Source organism: Rhinolophus ferrumequinum, chromosome 16 (assembly GCF_004115265.2).
Source record: "Rhinolophus ferrumequinum isolate MPI-CBG mRhiFer1 chromosome 16, mRhiFer1_v1.p, whole genome shotgun sequence".
In the NCBI taxonomy this organism is placed as follows: domain Eukaryota; kingdom Metazoa; phylum Chordata; class Mammalia; order Chiroptera; family Rhinolophidae; genus Rhinolophus; species Rhinolophus ferrumequinum.
Window position 1 is genome coordinate 11,950,309 of NC_046299.1, and position 16,828 is coordinate 11,967,136.

General features: G+C 49.4%; 1 protein-coding gene across 4 annotated transcripts in view; it reads left to right on the forward strand.

Annotated features, from left to right (window-relative positions):
* Window positions 1-16,828, forward strand: part of HSPA12A (heat shock protein family A (Hsp70) member 12A) — a 141,794-nt gene that overhangs the window by 97,252 nt on the left and 27,714 nt on the right. For 2 of the 4 annotated variants that reach the window (XM_033130806.1, XM_033130808.1), the window contains exons 1-3: window positions 7,135-7,225; window positions 13,937-14,022; window positions 15,460-15,587. In XM_033130806.1, the coding sequence (XP_032986697.1) occupies window positions 7,177-7,225; window positions 13,937-14,022; window positions 15,460-15,587 (263 nt within the window). In that variant the 5' untranslated portion in view covers window positions 7,135-7,176. Of the gene's footprint in view, window positions 1-7,134; window positions 7,226-13,936; window positions 14,023-15,459; window positions 15,588-16,828 lie in introns of those variants that run through there. The other 2 variants (XM_033130809.1, XM_033130807.1) reach the window with 1 other exon arrangement.

Consider the following 16,828-nt stretch of genomic DNA (forward strand, 5'->3'; position numbering starts at 1 on the left):
GATGGGGAGATTATCCTGGAGTACCTGGGCAGGCCCAATGTAATCCCAAGGGTCCTAATAAGTGAAAGAGGGAGGCAGGAGGGCCAGACACAGACTGGAAAATGCTGTGCTGTTGGCTTTGAAGATGGAAGAAGGTGACACCAGCCAAGGAGTGCAGATGTCCTCTGGAAGCTAGAAAAGGCAAGGAAACGGGTTTCCCCCTGGAGCCCCAGAAGGAACACAGCCCTGCAGACACCTCTATTTTAGCCCAGTGAGACTCATTTCAGGCTTCTGACCTCCAGACTGTAAAGTAACAGAATTTGCAGGTTTTAATGCACTAATAAATTGTCATTAAGTTTGTAATACTTTGTTACAGCAGCAATTTGGAAGCGATAGATACACTGTGCAACCACCACACCAGGCAAAATACAGGACATTTTCATCATTCCAGAACGTTCCCTTTTCCCCCATCCCCGTCTATATCTAAGCATCCCGTGAGATGACCGTTGTTCCGACATCTTTAACCTTAGATGTGCCTGTTCTTGAACTTCACATAAGTGGAATCATGGAGTATTAACTCTTTCACGTCCAGGGTCTTTTGTTCAACACACTGGAGGGCTTTTGAGGTTTGTTCATGTTGTTGGATGTATTGGTATTTTGTCCCCTTTTTACTGCTGAGTAGTATTTCATTGTACATCTGTACCATACTTTGTTTATTCATTCTCCTGTTGATGGATGGTTCCATCCTGTTGATGGGTTGGTTCCAGTTTTGGGTGATTATGAAAATGCTGTTAGAACATTCTGGAACAATTTTTTTGTGTGGACTCGGACACTCGTTTGTCTCGTGTAGAATCCTAGTAGTGGAGTTCCTGGGCCACAGGGTGGGGGGTCTGTTCAGCTTGAGTAGAAACACAGGCTGTGAAACTCAAGCAGGAGGCATCCTGGCTGGCCTTGGGGACTGCGGGCTGATGGCCATCCTGCGTGCCCACAGTGTTTTTGGGGGTGCACACATGATGGTGGGGAGCCTTCTCTGGTCCAGGGCAGTGGGCTTACTGGCCCTCAGATGGCGATTCAGGTTGAAAACCTCAGTCAGCACGTGTGCACTCCGGGTCTTAGAATAGCAGGTGAGCTCATGCTTCTCCAGCATGTATTCTGTATCCACCTCAGTTCTGGAGTTTTCTTATAGGTCTTCCCTTGTGGTCTCCATGCAGCCCTGTGACAGGGAACAGTTGTTCGCCCAGTTTGCAGCTATGAAGACAAGGCCTGGACAGAGCCGTGTCTGGGGCCGAGCGGTGAGGGTGGATCTGGAGTTGTCCTCTAGCCCAGCTAATTCTGAGTCCTTGATACCATCCCCCATCCCTGGCGGAGTAGCTCAGGGCTGTGTCTGGTTGGAGGGCAGCCATGAGGGTCAGCTCTTCCCTTGGGAAGGACAGGGAGGCCTCGTCTCCCTGCAGACTGGCGTACGAGTCAGGCCTGGGGGATGGCAGATGGCCTCCCAGATGGTGGAGAACACAGCCCAGCTGCTGCAGCAGGTTGTATGGGGGCAGTAATGATGGGTGGGGCAGTGATGAAGGGCTAATGGAGGTATCTGATTGGTTTAAGCCTTAGATCTGATACGAAGGGCAGTAGAGAACCAGAGTAAGTGCTTGAGGCTGGGAGTCACCTGATGAACTTGGTGGCTGCGATGTGATCCACCCGGGAGGCAGGTGCACGGCCCTCTGGGAAGCTCTCCATACGGCCTGCCTGTGCTCATGCTGTTCCCTTTGCCTCATGTCCCCTCCCCTTCTCGTTCACTCAGCAAGCTTGCTGGTCAAGCCCCACCGCCCCGGGCTGCCCCTTCCACCTCTGAGCCTGCCGTGCCACTTAACCACGGTGTCTAATAAAGCGTGCAGAATAGAATTTTACCGTGTTCTTAATTACAATATTTACATTGAAACCACGTGCTCTGTTTTGGTCTGAAAACTCCTAGTTGGATTCTCATGAGTTAAATACACACGTGGTGCACGTCCACTAGACAGGAGTAGTGGCGGCACGATGGGGATGGGGCAGAGGAGGGTGCCAGCAGGCACCGGCAGGAATGGGGGCTGTGTGACGTGGACTCTAGCTGCCTCGCCGGTGGACCTTGCAGGTAATGCTGAGGTGATTGCCCTGTGGTCCACTGCCTGCTTCCACGTCTCATGTTTAGCTTCTGCAGCTCTTCTTATTCCCCAACCCAGAACGTCCCCAGGGTTGTACCCACCCCACCAGGACCTTCGCAGACTCGGTGTGCAGAGGAAGAGGGGCAGGGAGACGAGGGTGAGGAGAACAGGCCTGTGCGGGCATCCCTGTGATCAGCTCCCACTTCTCCCAGTTTGAGGCATTCCTGCGGATACCTCCCAGAGGAGGTCACCTCCCGGAGGAGGGAAGGTCACTGCCCCGCACGCCCGCCGGACATTCCAGGCTCAGTAGGGGTTTCCCTGCAGGGAGTTCAGCTGGCCGCTCTGTGTCTGGCGTGTTCTGCTCTGCAGAGGAGATGGCCGCCGATTAGTTGAGTTCCAGATGGAGCTGTTAAAGATAACAATGAAGTCAGAGAAGCTGTCCCTGCACTTGTCAGACTTAATGAAGGGGTGGACCCGCATCCTGGGAGGGACATGCCTGTGGGACAGCAGTGATGAAAAGCCACAGACCGACCACCTGGGCTTATGGCTGCCCCAGATTCCTTCCTAAGCCGGAGCCTGGAGGCTTGGCCCTCTCCATTGGTGGTGAGGGTGCAAAGGCCAGGTCCTTGGACCTTGATTCTTGCCCACCGGGGCACTGCAGGGGCTGGCACAGGGGTTCTGGGGCTGAAGCCCACTCGTGGCACACCGCCCCTGCGTGCACCAGGTGTGTGGGCATCCATGATGAGTCTGATGATTTTGGCAGCTGGGGCCATATGTATGGCCTCCCCGTGGCCCCTAAACATAAATGTGTGTTATTTCCTGGGGTTCATACAGTGTATTAAGTGGGGAGGCTCCGCCAGCCTCATCATGCTGTGTGGCCTTAAGTGGGCCACGGGGCACTCGGGGGGCTCTGTGGGCCCCATGGCTTGGAGTTTCCCCATGCTGCCCTTGGAGTAGCCCATTCCCCAGAAAGTCCATTTATTTTTCTTGGGAAAAGACTTTGAGCAAGTTTGGTCCTCGGGGGGAATTGTTCACCGGTTTTCTTTCTCTGCTTTTATCTCTCTTTGCCATTCTGGAAGTAGATATTCTATTTCAGCTCCTTTCAAGGGTAGTTACTCTTCAAATTTTGCCACGCATACTTAGCAAAGTCTGAAGTTAATATTTTAACCCAGTTTACTAATTCTTTGTAAGAATGTCAGTCCATCATTGAAGGTTTTGTATTAAAACGGTAAGAATGTGGGACTTTAAACTTACAAAGTCTTAAAACGCCCCTGAAAGGACTTTCTTTCCTGCCTACACGAAAGTCTTCACCCACCATATGAGGAACATTCTGTGTACAGATTCAGGGCCACCTGTGCTGAGAGCACTGAGTTCCCAGGGTGGTCGGCATCCTGGGCAGCTCCCCCCATGTGTGGCCTCTCGGAAGCCCCCCTCCAGGCTGCAGTGGGTAGTCCACGCTTGGCATCCCCAGGGGCTCTTTTGAGCCTCTTGTAGCAGTGGCCTCCTCTTTTCTTTGATCTTCTGGAAGCAGCAATTTCTCAGGCAGGTTCCTGAACACCGCCCTGCCCCCCAGGACCCTGGCTCAAGGGCCGCTCGCATGCAAACAGTTACACAGAAGAATGTTTTCATGCTGATGCAGTTCGCTCTCCTGGCAAGTCGGGGCTGTGACTCCTGCCAAGGGCTCCTTATGGCTCCAGGTTATTGGGCATCTTCTCCGAGCTTTTATTCTGGAATATCTTGCAACGGCTTATCCCCAGGAGAAGCACCGACAAGTCCTCTGTCTGCAGCTCTCTGTCAGGATGGAGCTGGCGTTCAGCTCTGGCCAGCCGGCAGCTTCAGAGCATCGAGGGGAAAAGTGAAAATACAGATGGTGACTGGGGCACTGTCCCTGCTCTGTGCCCGTGTTCCTGTGTTGCCAAAGAGCAGGGCGTCTGGGGAGAGGCCAGTGCCAGCTGTTGTCCCTGGCCCGGTCACAGAGCCTGGTTGGCAGCCAGCTTCCCCACTGGACAAGTCCCAGGAGAACTGCTACAAACTGCCAGGCAAGAGGTTGGCCTCTGCCAGACGGAGGGCGGGGTGGGGGAAGGGAGTAGTGGCCTGGGGCTGGGGTGACTGATGTCCACTCCCAGGGAGGAGGGCTCTGTTCCTGAGGGCAGGCGGGACAGTTTTCCTTACCAGGGAGGTTACCTGCAGCCGTGTGATTTTTTTAAATTGAGATGTAATTCACGTATCATAAAATTCACCATTTGAAAATATACAACTTGTATACAAATATACAAGTGGTTTTGGATTTTAGTACATTCACAAGGCTGTGCAACCATAACCACTGTCAAATTCCAGAACATTTTCATCACCCTGAAAAGAAACCTCACGCCCATGAGCAGTCACTCCCCATTTCCACTCCCTCCGAGCTCTGATTTCTCACCGCTTTCTGCTGCAAGTTGCCAGCGGTACAGACTCAGGCCGGTAACAGAGTCCAGGAACCTCGGGGCTGGAATGTGGTGGAGGGAAGGACCTCGAGCCTTGAGGACCGACACACACGACTGTGTTATTTCAGGAAGATGCTCAACCTCTTTGTGCCTTGGTTTCATTGTTAAATTAAGCACGTGGCCATTTTCTCAACAGCATTTGGACCAATTTGATGATGATGGTGGTAGTGATAATAAATAACATCGGCAATTTATGGAGTGCTTGTCATGCACCAGGTCTCACAGGCAGTATTTTATTCATTTGTGTATTATTTTACAGCAATCCTATAAAGTATATCACCATCACCATGATTCCTACCCACCCCCATTTTCCAGGTGAGAAAATCAAGGCTCTCAGAGGTGAAACAGCTCATCCAAGGCCATACATCTGAGTCCATGCTTTCCTGACTCTGAATTTCTCTTTATCAGTAGCTCCTCCTTCACCTTGATCTGTGGATTTGAAGAATTTTGGCTTTTGAAGTGGAGAGCGCTGTTTGGCTTCAGTGCCCAAGGAAGCACAAGCCACACAGTCCTCTGAGGCTGGAGGCAGAGACAGCCGGCCGGCTGGGGCTTGGGAGAGCCCCGTGGTTGTGACCTCCTGACTTGTTTGCTCATCTGTGAAGTGGGGATTTATGTTCAGATCTCTTAGTAGGTTCACCTTTCGAGAGAAGTGATCCCCGTGTGAGACCTAGCATTGGATAGAGTGCAGGAGTGCTGGCTCCAAAGCCAGCTGGGTGGCGTCCTGACAGTGTGGGCTTCTTTCTTAACCCTCTCGGCCTTACTTTTGTCGTCCATAGAATGGTAACAATGACAGTACCTCACAGCTCCCTAACACGGTAGGGTTTCATGAGCTACACTTGCAAAACTCTTAGCGTGGCGTGAAATGTGCTGACCATGATGGCTTTTCCGATAGATTTCTGGGTTTGTTCCTGTCTAATAGTTTCAAATTACTAATTTGAGTTAGGATAAACTTGCCTAAGCGCCTAAAGTGGAAACTAAAGTACATACACATCTGACCCCATGAAGGAATTCAGCAAATGGTGGGTGGGGCTGTTATTTATTTCAGAGAGTTTCTCGTGCATTCCTTCCTTGGTTCATTGAAACAGTGATAGAGACGCTGAGGATACGGATCCCCACGTCTCAGAAGGAGAAGATGCCTGGAGAGAGGTGAGATAGCTTCTCAGGCTCCTGGGCATCCAGACCTCTGCACCTTCGCTACCTGCCATGCCCGTATTCTGCATTATCACCGGGAGCCATTTCGTTTTCTGTACCTTCCTCTAAGAACAACAGCCAAAGAGCCAACTTTGGCTTTGCTCCTGTTCCTAACTGCCCAGGTTTGGAGGGGACATGCCCTTCACCCTGCGGCCCACGCTGGCTGCCTGCCTGAGATGGAGGACACGTAGGTCCCCTCAGGGCACCGCCCCCCCCTTTGGGAGACTTCAGAGCTTGCTGTTTTAGTACAGAGGGTCACAGGGTGACGCCTGACATTGGTATTTCAGCTCGCCATGCCTCACGGGGGTGAGAAGATGCCAGGGCCTTCACTGAGGCTTCTTGCCTCTCCCATAGGGCCTCGGGAGTCAGAACCAAGCAAAATGGGTGTGCCCTGGTCCTGAAAGAGACCCAGCTTCTCTGCAGGGCCAGGCTCCGGTTTCTCTGAACATGGAGGAGCCTGGCAGTGGACAGGGGACAGACTTCTGCTTCCCTCGAGGCCCCGGGTTTGCAGAGGGGTTTCAAAGGGCCCTGAATCTGAGGCTGGGCAGGAGTCCACCCCAGAGAGGGAGCCACTCAGCTGGTGGCTGGACCCCTGCTTTGCTATCTCAAGGGGGCTGGGTGAGGCCAGCAAAATTCAGACTCCTTCAAAGACTGTTTAGATCTGTTCCAACAGCCTCAGCCCCACGGAAGCCAGCTGGACATGTACCCCTCACCCACCCAGAGATCGAGGTCTGAAACACTCCCAAGCCTTCGAAGTCAAAAGTGTATAGGTTGAATGCATGCATATTCTTATTGGTTAAAGCATTCATTTGACAAATGTGTCTGGAGTGCTAGCCATGTATGGGCCAGGTGCTCTGATCGATACACAGCATAGGGAAAATATCGTCTTGCTCTCCTGAAGCTAGGAAAACAGACGTGTAACCAGTACCTTAAAACAACAAATTTTTTTTTATTACGGAAAATTTAAAACATATACAAAAGTTGGGCAAATAATGTATTGAGCCGCCATGAATCTCTCACCATCCTCAGTCATCAGCAATTTGTGGCCAGTCTTGTTTAATCTCTACCCGTCCCCTCCCTGGTGTTATTTTGATGCAAATCCCAGACACCATATTGTTTCATCTGTACATATTTTAGAATGTATCTCTAAAGGATAATGACTCTTAAAAATTACATAACTACACCATTAACAATAATTCCTTAATATTGTCCACATCTGGTCCGTGTTTATAGTTCCAGTTGTCTTACAAATGTTGCAAACTTTTCTGTTCGTTTGAATCATGATCCAGTAAAGGTCCGTGCATTGCAGTGACTGCAGCTGCTGTCTTTTAAGCCGAAGTGGCCTGGGGACCCATTAGTGTGCAGGTTCTCCACTGTCCCAGATGGAGACTTTGGGGGTGGGGCCGGCACTCTGCTTTCACAAGCACTCTGGTGAGTCTGATGCACATCAAAGTTTGAAAACTTCTAATCTATGATTTCTCCTCCTCTTCCTTTTCTGTGTATTTTCTTTGCAATTTATTTCTTGGAGAAACCTGGCTGTTGTCCATAGTGTTTTCCACAGTCTGGGTTTTGCCATTAGGTAGTGGTGCTGATGAACAAGTTCCACTCTCCTCTGTACCCGGGAAGCAGAGAAAGCTCTCCTCCCACTAACAGAGGGGGCTGACTATAAGAGGGGGTGTCTCCTGGAGGGTGAAGCAGCAGTAGGGTGCCCTCCAGGCAGGGAAACAGCATGTGCAAAGGGTTGGAGGCCTGATCAAGCACAGATGTTCCAGGGTCCGTGAAAGGATTTGGTATGGCCAGGGATGGGGCAATGGAGAGAGATGAGGGCACAGAGGGGGATGGACTGGACCGTGAGGGGCTTAGGGCCCAGCAGTGTGCTGGACTTCATCCTGGGGGGAGTGGGAATCAAAAGGCCCTGGCACGGTTAAGTCATATGAGCAGTCTTCAGTTTGACCAGACGGCTCAGACTTCCACTTATCTATCCATTCTTTTATCGATCCATCCATCCATCCATCCATCCATCTATCCATCCATCCATCCATCCTCTCATCCATCCGTCCATCTGTCCGTCCATATGTTCATCCATCCATCCACCCAGCATTTATTGAGTGCCTGTGACAGGTCAGGATCTGAGGAGTCGGAGATGAAGTAAGACGTGGCCCTGCCCATATGAGCCCAGTCTGTGGAAGAGAAACCAGGTGCCCAGAAGTATCTTAATACTGTGTGTCGGGTGATCTGGTGGAGCCCTTCCAAATACTGAGTGCGTTGGGCAGGGGCTTCGAGATTGCTGAATGTAATTCATGAAAATTAGTAGGAAGACGTGTTGGTCTAGGAAGCGTTTCCTCACCTCCTCCAGCTGTAGCCTGGACATGTGTGTGCATGTGAACCTGTGGTTAAGACGGAGATGGGAAGTGTCCCACTCATCCTCTGCGATTGAAGGGGTTTGGGGATCTCACTGTCTCTTGGGGATCCCAACGTCCCCAGTTCTCTCTCACTGGGGCATCTCACCTCCTAAACCATCTGGGGAGTGCGGTTTAACTGGAAGATGCCGCCCAGGGTCAGGATGGGCCCGTCATAGCCCCCCCACTCTTGGCCGGTGCCTGGTGCTGTGGTTTCTGCTGCTGCAAATGCTCATTTCCATAATTATTATTTAGCATTTGGAGAGCAGCTATTTCACACTAGGTGTTCTTTGCAGCCAGGAGGGTGTCCCGGTTCATGCCAATAAAATTTCCATTTAGTCTGGACATCAACCACGATGATTTAAAAAAAAAACCCATAAATTATGTATTGAAATGGAACTTCAGCTTACGGTAATAATGCATTAGTTCAGCTAATATGAAGCCTGTTATAGGGTAATAAATTTTTTTTATTTTCCTTCTTAAAAGATATTTGCCAGTAACCTACACATGACCTTGAGCTGATCCATTTTCAAAGATGACACTGCAGGCCACGCAGGTAAGGAGAGAGAGAAAGGGAGAGCTGTTTTTCAAATAGCCTGATTTTAGGCACTTGTCAGCAAATACTTGTCATTTCACAGCCAGAAGGAAAAAAGGAATGAAAATATATACTGCATTTTTTAATGCGTAAGGACCAGACCTTAAAAATCCTTTTGAAATTGAGCATTTATTTGATACATACATAAATCTGAAAGCAAGAAGGCCTATTTGGAAAAACTGGGGAATTGCTATTGTTGAGACCGCCTGTCATTTCACATGAGCCTGGAGCCTTGTAATAGAAAGGCAGGTCAATGGTTCTGTCTTCATCTTTGAAAATGTTGTATTTATGGAGCGGGATCGATTTTATGTATCTCAGAAAACCTACGATTCTGCTCACGGCCATTTGCTGACTAATGTCTCCAGCAGAGAAGAGCAACGAGCAAGTTCACATTATGGCCGTTATGGCCGTCTTTGACATTCTCTTATCAAGGCTGTTTTTTATTTTAAGAACGTCTGCTTTGATCAAAGCCATTAGAGCCAAGAGGAAATAAAAATGTGTCTGAATTTTACATGTCTCGCGTTTTATAGCAGGAGCCCCGCTGAACCTGCTGTTTAATTCCTATACCATGAAAGCAAGCGTTGAATCTTAACGTAACAAATTAAACTCGTTCCTCCTCCACTACCTGGTTTGGGTTCTAAAATATCCTGCAGCAGGAGACTTGTTGGTCAAGTCATACTTTTACTTATTTATATCCTGTTCTTTGCTGCAAAAATATTTTCATACCCCTCTTTGCTGCAAAAATCATTATAAGAGGGTCTTGAAGAATGTATTGGGGGATGGGCCCCAGGTTAAGAGTGAACCAAGAAACCCCTGTATCAACTTACTTTTATATGCACTAAACTAAAAACGATTGCACAGTAAGTATACCAGACAGAAGTGATGTTAAATTACCTAAAACTAATAACAAAGGACACTTGACAATTATTTTCTGTTGGTTTACCGGAAAGCTTCAGGGTCTCTTTCTCCTCAGCATAAACCATAGTTATGTGGCTAATAGTTTGCATCCTTGAAATGTTCAGTGTGTTTCCAATTCTGTAATATGAAATCATCAGCTTCCTCTGTTAACTGCATTTCAGGGTAACTTAGTGCTTGAAAGGGGAGACGCTTTGACTGTCTATTTAATCTAGTTGGAAGAGTAGAGCAGGTATTTCTTTAAACTCCCAGTTCCCTGGGCTCTGCCCTTGACTGCGCTGCCTGGTAAAGCATTTTTCTTTCATCTCTCTTTTACCAGTCTTCTCACCCTACCTCCACAGATGGGTCTCAATTTCTTTTCATCAGCTTCCTTTCTCTCTTCCAAGCCTGCACTCTAAAAATCTCTATTCTTGTCAGGTTTTTAGCTTTGCCTTTCTTTCTCTTCTGCTCTCGATGTACCCAAGTCACCCTGTGTGTACTGAACTAGAATATCACATAGGTAAGAGCAATCATGGGGCAGATGTTATGGTATTGACTTTACAGAGAAGCATAAACAGAGCCACAGCTACTGACAGTATTTTTTACAGTGGATAATGGCCTGTAGTAGCCAAGACACATGGCATGTACTATGTACATATGGACATTTCATGTATCAACTCTCTTCTGTTATCTGTTAGCTTAGATCTGTCAAATATCCATGGATCAATGGATAATATTCCATGGACCCCATTGTTTATTCCTAATCACTTACCTATGGAATGAAAACTCTCAAGCTTGGTTGGGGCTATTAGAGGCTAAAGTAGGCTTTTCCATATTCCTTTCCCCAAGAGTGTTTGAGTATCACTTTGACATCCTAAATAGTTAAATAAAGACTTTTTAGCTTGAGAACAAAGTTGCCACTGCAGGCTTTGTATATTCCTGTGCTGGACTGATGCACATTAAGTGATGAATTATCTTTGATTTGGGATATATGGAGCTCTCGATGTGGGTGTGCATGATTTGCCTGTATCTATAAAAATGTTTCTCCTCCAGGCCTTCTTTGCAGATTAGTTTTAAATCACTACACAATGTAGCTGCATTTTAATTTCTGATGGAAAAAGCCTGTGAAGTTCCGTTGCCTCTAGGCCTGGCTGAGTGATCAGCAAATCAAATGATTTATTTGGTATCTAAGGGGTGTGTGTGGGGGTGTGGGGAATTGGGGATGGGGTGGGAGGTACGGGGAGAACCCCTCCAAATCCTTGGTTCTTGCCCTCAAGTACCCTGGAATCCTCCAGGGGCCCACGGCATATGTTCAATGTGTGGCCCAACACTTGCTATTTTGCAAGTCAGTAGGACACGCTCGGAGAAGGGTTGAGTGATGGGATAATTAGAACCAAGCAGACAGCGGGGTGGATGGTTAGTCTGCAGATAATAGCTTGTTTGCTATTTGCCAACACCAGATTTTCTGGGCAATTAGACATTTGGTTTCTTCCAAGACCTTCTGTGCAAATGTGGACACATGGCCGCAGGCCTTCCAGGTAGCAGGTGGAGAGGGGGAGGCTCCCAGTGCAGGATGGCGTCTCTCTGCAGGCTGCCCAAGCAGCCGTGGGCGGGGCAGACTTCTCGCCAACAGGTGGAAAGGGCCCTCTGACTGGGTCTCCTAGTGGTGAGGCCACATCCCCCCTGCTTTTATAGAAGGGGGTGCCCTAGTGGTAGGAGATTAGCAAAGAAGGAGGAGTTTAGCAGGCTGGTCCAGGAGCCAGGCTTATGTCTCCTCTCTCGCAAGACCACTGAGCTATGAGTGCTAATAGGAATTGAAAATTGCTTCTCCTCTCAAGCTGTGCAAGTTGATTTTTAAAAAAATTATGATCTATTTTATTTTATTTTTTGTTTATTTTTTTATTATTCGATTCAGGTGTACAAAACAACGTCATAGTTAGACATTTATACCCCTCACAAAGTGATAACCCCCCGACCCCCAATCTACTACCTCTCTGACATCGCAAGTTGATTGTTTTTCTATTGTGGTAAAGTATATACAACGTAAAATTTGCCATTTTAACCAATTTTTAAGTGTGCAAATCCGTGGCATTAATGACATTCACAGTGTTGTGCTACTATCACACTCTCTAGTTCTAAAACTTTTACATCATCCTAAAACAAACTCTGCACTCCCCGTTCCTCCGTTCCCCCAGCCCCCGGTAACCTCTAATCCACTTTCTGTATCTATGGATTGGCCTATTGTACGCATTTCGTATACGTGGAATTATACAAGTTTTGCCCGTTTGTGCCCAGCTTATTTCACTTAGCATCATGTTTTCTAGATTCATCCATGTTATGCCATGTATGAGAATTACATTTCTTTTTACAGCTGAATAATATTCCATTGTATATATATATACCACATTTAGTTTATCCCTTCATCTGTTGATAGATATTTGGGTTGTTTCTAATTTTTGGTAATTGTGACCAGTGCTGCAGTGACATTCACATACAAGTACCTGTTTGAATCCTTGTTTTCAATTCTTCGGGGTAGATACCTAGGAATGGGATTGCTGGGTCACGTGGTAATTCTGTATTTGACTTTTTGAGGAACCACCAAACTTTTCCACGGTGGCTGTACCATTTTGCATCCCCACCAGATATATACAGGTTCCAGTTTTTCCACATCCTTGCCAACATTTGTCATTTGTACTTCTTTTCTATTATAACCATCCTGGTGGGTGTGAAACAGTATCTCATTGTGGTTTTGATTTGCATTTCCCTAGTGACTAATGAGGTTAAGCATCTTTGTATGCTTATGGACCATTTATATGTCTTCTTTGGAGAAATGTCTGCATCCTTTGTCCAACAAGTTCATTTTTTTTGCCTTTGTACCTACTTGCCTCTGCACTTTTCTCCCAGAGTTTGGACTTGAGCTTCATCAGGAGGAGACCATATACCTGCTGGAGGAAGGTAGCTGTGCAGATTTGAAGCTTCACATTCAGTCTTTCATGATTTATTTCATTCCGTCAGCCCGTTGGGCATCCACTGTAATGATGCTGTTTGAGTTCTCATCAAAAAGGAAAAAAACATTAGTGCGTGGGATTAACCCCAGTGATTTGACAGCAGAGGCAGATGGAGCCACTCTTAGTGTTTCTCTAGAAACAGACAGGCCTTTCTCAGACACTCACACCCTCTGGGTTTCCTGGACCCAAGTCTTATTTTAGCAAATTCCCCATGTTTTCCTCCCGGGTATTAGACCATGTACTGAATGGAGCAATATTTGCAGAGCACCCTGGATGGCACCTGGTATTTGTAGGTGCCCAGGGCCTGGCCCTCGTCTCTGCAGCGGGAGCCCACAGTTCTTGATCTGCTGCTCTGCCGGCCCTGCCAGTCCTGGCCAGTGGGCAGGGAGAGCGGTGTGGAGCTTCCAGCACTGACTCGGGGCAGCATGGCTTCCCCTTGGGTGCACACTCCTGGGGGAGAGCCCCCGGGCTGTGCCACGGTTATAGCGAATGTCTGGGCCTGATTACTAGCAAGAGCAGTGGGGCAGGTGACAGAATGATATTCATACACCTTGGCTGTTGGCTCTTCTCCGGCTGGGGGCTCCGACTACGGGGTCCAGGAATGCTAATCTACCTGTGTTTCCGCTGTGGTTTTTCTTCCTGAATGTCAAAACCTTCAGTATCACTGAAGAGAGATGAGTTCCCCAGGTTCTGGCGAGGTCCATGCCAGAGGGAGGGAGGAGGTGACTGAGGCATGCACTACCACGGAAGTTCTTTCTGAAAGGTGCACTCATGTCCTATATCCTTATGATAGGGGTTGTTAATCATTGGGGTGGGGTCCTGCACCCCTTGGGGAACCTGAGGGCTATGGATCTTCTCCCAGGAAAAATGCATGTAAAATTTTGCACACCATCTCAGGTGGCTACAGGTTCCTCTAGTTCATCATGGAGGCTGGGTTAAGAACCGGCTCTGGCAAGGGGAGGAGCCAGGAGCTGGGATGATTTTTGGACTGGGCAGCATCTCTGCTACGTGGGAGGCCTGGTGGTCTCTGGGAGAAAAGCAGTGTCTCTTGTGTTCAAATTTTAAATACTAAATCCAAGGGGTTGCTGACACCTTACCTTTAAGGTGGGATCGGCCTGGCCCACCACCTCAGCCAGCTTTCCAGAGGCAACACTGCCCTTAAGAGCAAAGCCATGTAGGCCTCATTTCTGATCCCTGGGCCGGCCCCTACCACCTCTGAGGAGTGCATTTTGTCTTTTCTTTTCAGAAACGGCTCCCACGTCTGCATATTCATCTCCAGCCCGGAGTCTGGGGGACACAGGAATCACACCTCTGTCCCCTTCCCATATCGCGGTAAGAAATGTGTACCTGGGGGTGGGAGAGTGTGTGCTGACAACCTTGGCTGTCAGGGTCAGCTCTCACGAGGCCGCTGGGCAGCCCCTCACGTTCACGGTGTTCGTGGTACCAGCCAGGTGGATCCTACCAGGCCCCTTACCCACTCTGGGCCTGGTGGGGCTGCCTCTCGAGCTGTTGGCCTGGATGGGAAGCATGGACAGGGTGGGAGCAGCCCTTTAAGATTCAGGGCTCGGAGCCTGCGAGGCATCTTCTTGGAGGGAAGCAGCCACATCTGGCCGGGGAATCTGAGAGGCAGTGGCTTTGTCGGCTGTGGTTAATTGCTGTGTCCAAAAGTCTGTGGCTGTGTAATTGCTTCTACAACAGCTTGCCTGGGAGAGGAGACCTGTGCAGGCATGCGCTTGCAGTGAGGGGGGCTGGAGATGGGGGCTGGAGATCCCACTCTATCCCTCCCTGAAAGGGTGGATACTGTGGGCAGCTGTTCGAGGGACTTACATGTAGCCAACCAGGGAAAAGTACCAGGAGAAAAGGGCGGCTTTGCACAAGCTGCTTAGATCTGGAAAGACCCCTCTGAGAAGAACTTCAGAGCCATCACTGGGTAGGGGCACCAGCTGGTTCTGGTTTTCCCAGAACTGTCTGCGTTTTCCATGGGAAGTCCTGCATCCCGGGACTCCCTCAGTCCTGAGAGAACTGGGACGCTCGGTCCCTACAGCCAGGTCCTGTGGTTTTCAGACTCTGTACCCTGAACGTTCCCCGCCACCTTGCAAGTGTGGGGACGACGGGCAGAGTGAAGAGAAGCCAGATGGGTGGGGCCCTCACCCCTGCTCTAACTAACACGTTCCAAATCCAAAATTCACTGGTTTGATCATTTTCAGTTCCGTGAGTATTAAAGAAAGGCCTATACTGCTGTTAAAAAAGAAAAGCTTGGAAACCTGGAATGGTCTGACCTATTCCCTTGACAGATGAAGAAAGGCTCAGGGCCCTGAGGGGATAGGACTCACCAGGGTCACGTGGTTATGACAGGCGCAGGCAGAGTCCCTGGTATACCGAGCACTCCTTTCATGCATGACTCACCTGAGCAGCTCACCGGGGAGATGCATAGGGCACAGCTGGTAAAGCCCTCTGGGCAGTGGCTGCAGGTCGCACGGGGGTTGGGGAGCGCAGTGGGAGAAAGAGTGTGTCACACTGGGCTTCTGGCCCCGATGGTAGAATTTCCTGTAATTAGCTGCACTCATGCAGTTGATAAAAAGAGTGATGGGCAAGCTGTAGGCAGGTGCCCTTTCTCCAGGGCTCACCCTGTGACAGACTTGAGCCATAATGTGCAATATCTTGTCTGCAGTGGGTACACAGCTGGGCTGGGTAGAACCATCTGGGGTATCTCCCTGAAAGCCGGGCTTGGCCACCCCTCCCCCCATGCCTTACTCAGTGTATCTGCAGAATGATGCCGACCCGAACGTGTCAGAGCAGCCGACGTTTCTCGTGGTGGTGGCCATCGACTTCGGGACCACGTCTAGCGGCTATGCCTACAGCTTCACCAAGGAGCCAGAGTGTATCCACGTGATGAGGTAAGTGCGGTGGCAGGGAGGGGCAGGGGCTGGCACCAGTCACTGCACCTGTGGAGACTTGGGGGAGGGTCTGGGGGTGGGGACGAGAGGAATTAGTTCAATGAAGAAGTGAATGGCACTTAGTAGGCCTGGATTCTGGCCCAGCTTGGCCCTAACTCACTGTGCTACTTGGGGCAAGCCACTTCTGATCCCTGGGCTCCAAGTTCCTGGTCTATAAAGGTGTTGCTTTAATTGTGACTTAGTTGGTTTGGGGAAGGGCCTGGACCGTGTGTTTGAAACCTGGCCCTGGTGATTCCAGTGTGAAGCCTGGGGAGTGGCACCGATTTACGGGCTGTGTGTGGTAGAGGAGATCCAGGCGCCGGCTTGGCCACTTACTGTGTGACCCCAGGCAACTGCTGAACCATCTAAACCTCAGTTTCCTCATCTGTGAAATGGGGATAATGGCAATACCTGCCTCACAGGGTGTGTATGGAGATGAAGTCAGATATCCTGTGAGGTGCTTATCACGGAGTAAAATGTAAGCAAGAAAGGTGCCAGTTCTTCCAAGTGAAGACAGGTCATGGGATGACAATGACCCAGCAGAAAGCACCACGCCTGAGAAAAAGCAGAGCGGGGTGAACTTCAGCCAAGTGAACTAAAGGGTCACTCACCCTGAAGTTGCCCTGGGTCTCCTGGGCCCGCGCTCTGTGCTCAGGACACTCCCTGCACCCCACCCCCGTGCACACAGCAGCCCAGCACGTTTTGTCGTCACCCAATCCACATGTGACCGGCTGTCTGTGAGGATTCTGGTCTGTCCAGCACGAAGCCGGCTTCCCTGGTCGGCCATGGCCTTCCTGCAGAGCCTGTGGCCCCTCAAAGCTTTGGAAGCCGGGAATTTATCACCCGATTTTCCAAATCGAAGGGTGGCTTTGAGCATACATTGTGATCGGCAATTCCTTCAACTGGTAATTGTGGGAATTGATTATCATTGCCAGAGTAAGATTTTAGGTGTTTTTATAAAGTGCTCTTTAAAACACAAGTCATAATGAAAGCAGTCCCCTCCCCAGTCTTGGTTTAGACCCCGCCTTTCCTCTGGAAAACCAGATGTGAGGTCCCTATCCTAAGAGGCTCCAGAGACCCATCAGGTTCTCTCATCAGGAAATACTGCAAGGCTGGTTCTAATAGAGACCCTGAGACAGTAGAGCTCCCAGGGGCAGTTGGAGTAAACCAGGATTGTGCCTCCAGTTAGCTGGACAGACGGT